This window comes from Sphaeroforma arctica (assembly GCF_001186125.1).
Source record: "Sphaeroforma arctica JP610 unplaced genomic scaffold supercont1.356, whole genome shotgun sequence".
NCBI lineage: Eukaryota > Ichthyosporea > Ichthyophonida > Sphaeroforma > Sphaeroforma arctica.
In genome coordinates this window covers 90-2,441 of record NW_014040202.1, presented here as the reverse complement: position 1 = coordinate 2,441, position 2,352 = coordinate 90, and the positions used below count along the sequence as shown (strand labels likewise).

Genomic DNA, 2,352 nt, shown 5'->3' with positions numbered 1-2,352 from the left:
TTGACGCGCATACGTACTTGAATGAATCGAGTTTGTTATTCTAGTTCTATAATTGGGAAGTAAATTAAAGTATGTAGGAATACAGTAATTTACAGACAAAAGTGGAAAGAATATGCTACTTCTTATACTTGCGTTGTATACGCTCGACTAAGACTATATACAAATAGATGTATACTGAACTTATTCACCACATCTGGGTATTATCAAGTTGGTGCGGTATTTTGTTCTTGATTTGAAGTCCGGATCATGAAGCAATTGAACAACTGGTATGAACACAGCAGCAACATTCAACACACCTGAGAGAATAATAACTTCTGGTACCATCTCGCAGCGGTCAATGGGGACTCCTCCCAGGGTTCATTGTCATCGTCGTCTCCCTTGTGACTTTCAAGTACATTGTGTTTCCTAGCTGGTGATGGTTTCTCTAACTCTTTGGGCGACTTACCATGGGACTGACCACTACTACTTTGTACTGCATCGTCCTGTCTCGGATCGTCGATGTCTACAGCAAGCGCAGAGTCCTCCTCAAGCCCAATTTTCCCGCCATTGTTTGGTAAATCAAATGCCTTTGCTTTTTCCATATTAAACTCTTAGTAGGATGGTCTGCGATGTGACAGGTGGACCAAGTTCGATCGAGTTGTGAAGCTATTTGTCGAATTACACCGGCTAGAAGAATTGAAGAACGAACGCTGCATATGTATCTATGCAAAATTGTATTTAAATTCACTGAAAGGAAGCAAGAACGATGACTCAGGAGTCAAAAGCAGTCAAGAATGAAATTCCTCAATAGATTAATTATTTGTCATCCGATTTCTAATTACAACAATCGTTATATATTTATAACAAAAGAATGAAAAAAAGGGTCATTTAGATGTAGCAGCCAATGAAACGGCACTAGTAGGATCTGTAAATACACACAGCTGTCTGCACTCTGCTGGCCGGTGAGCTGGGCAGTGGGCCTGGGCTGGTAAAAGACGCCGGCATTTGGCAAATAGACCTGTCAGAGGTGTCGATACGACATTTTGTCAGACATGTCGGTCGGCATCGGATGTCGGCGACCTAGTGTTGACCCAGACCCGACTGTCGCGACACCAAACGACATGTACTACGGGTCGCGGAGACATTTTTTAAGGGGTGTACCGTATACGTCGTTGTCGGATGCCAACCCAGCTGGTGAGTGATGACTTCTTGGTGATTGGTGACTGGTGAGTGGTGAGTGATGACTGGTATTTTTTTTGATTGTTTTATTTAAACAAAACCAAAAAACCAAATGTATGTATTACCTAATGTACTGTACAAAGTACAATACACAGTTATTTACACACACAATGGGCTTTTCTATTTATTACAAGTCATGATGACAGCTGTTCCACTTGTCGTTTCTTTTCCGGAGGCCCGGGCTTGTTGTTGTGACTTGAGTTGTGTGACCTGCGCCCTGTGGGTGCTACTGTGACTGGGTGGCTGGGTGCCGGACTGCCGTCTGCCGACTGTCATATTATTTTATTTCTTCTCTACTAGAGAGAGAGAGGGTCATGAATGCACATATGTTTTTTTTAAAGACAGCACTTTTCGCTATGACGACATGTTAAATAAGGCCGTCGGAAACTACTTCGCTATGATGACATGTCTGGGCGCCGTGTCTTTTATTATAGTCGACATACATCATAATATTCTCCTAAGAAGACATATCGCGACGGGTCGGAAAGACGGAAACTACTAGTTTGCTATTATGAAGTTATGAAGTTATGTCTTAATCGTATACCAGGCCAGGTTTTGTAATGATCACTCTTCGGACATTCATCAGCAGTTCAGCACATTGACATCAGAAGTTCAGATTCCGAAGTTCAGGAAGTTCAGCCTGTTCACAGTTCAGGGCCGGCCAGCGCTTCACCTTTAGAGCTTTGGCCCAGGGCCAGGTCCAGGGCTCGCCGACTCGGGCCTTTGGCTACAGGCTTCAGGAAGTTCAGAAGCACTGATGAGTGACGACTGACGACTGACGCCTGACGGTGACGAGGGAAGAGTAACTGTATGACCGAAGGAATTTAAAAAACAACATTTATTACTATATTTTTAGTTGAATACAATTTTGTTTTTAAATACAAAACCACAGTACATATATAGGTACATAAACAAATATTTACAAGCGGGACAATTACAAGAGGGACAAATGGTGATATGTATATAGAAGACTGGGTAGCCAGGATCGACGAAGAGGTCAGTGACTAACGGGCATACAGCCATACAGTATTTAATATTTAGAGAAATAGTTGAAAATAAAATTTTCAGGAGTGGTTATCAATACAGTTTTCACGCAATAATGTTTGACGTTATGATATATATATCTCCGTAAAA

At 42.0% G+C, this 2,352-nt stretch overlaps 1 protein-coding gene across 1 annotated transcript; it reads right to left on the bottom strand.

Annotated features, from left to right (window-relative positions):
• Positions 1-287: 287 nt before the first annotated feature.
• SARC_05529 (hypothetical protein) lies at positions 288-589 on the bottom strand (the record flags this gene model as incomplete). Its single annotated transcript, XM_014300598.1, has 1 exon — positions 288-589. A coding segment is annotated over one exon (302 nt), but the record flags the coding sequence as incomplete, so codon positions are not given.
• Between the last annotated feature and the right edge of the window lie 1,763 nt (positions 590-2,352).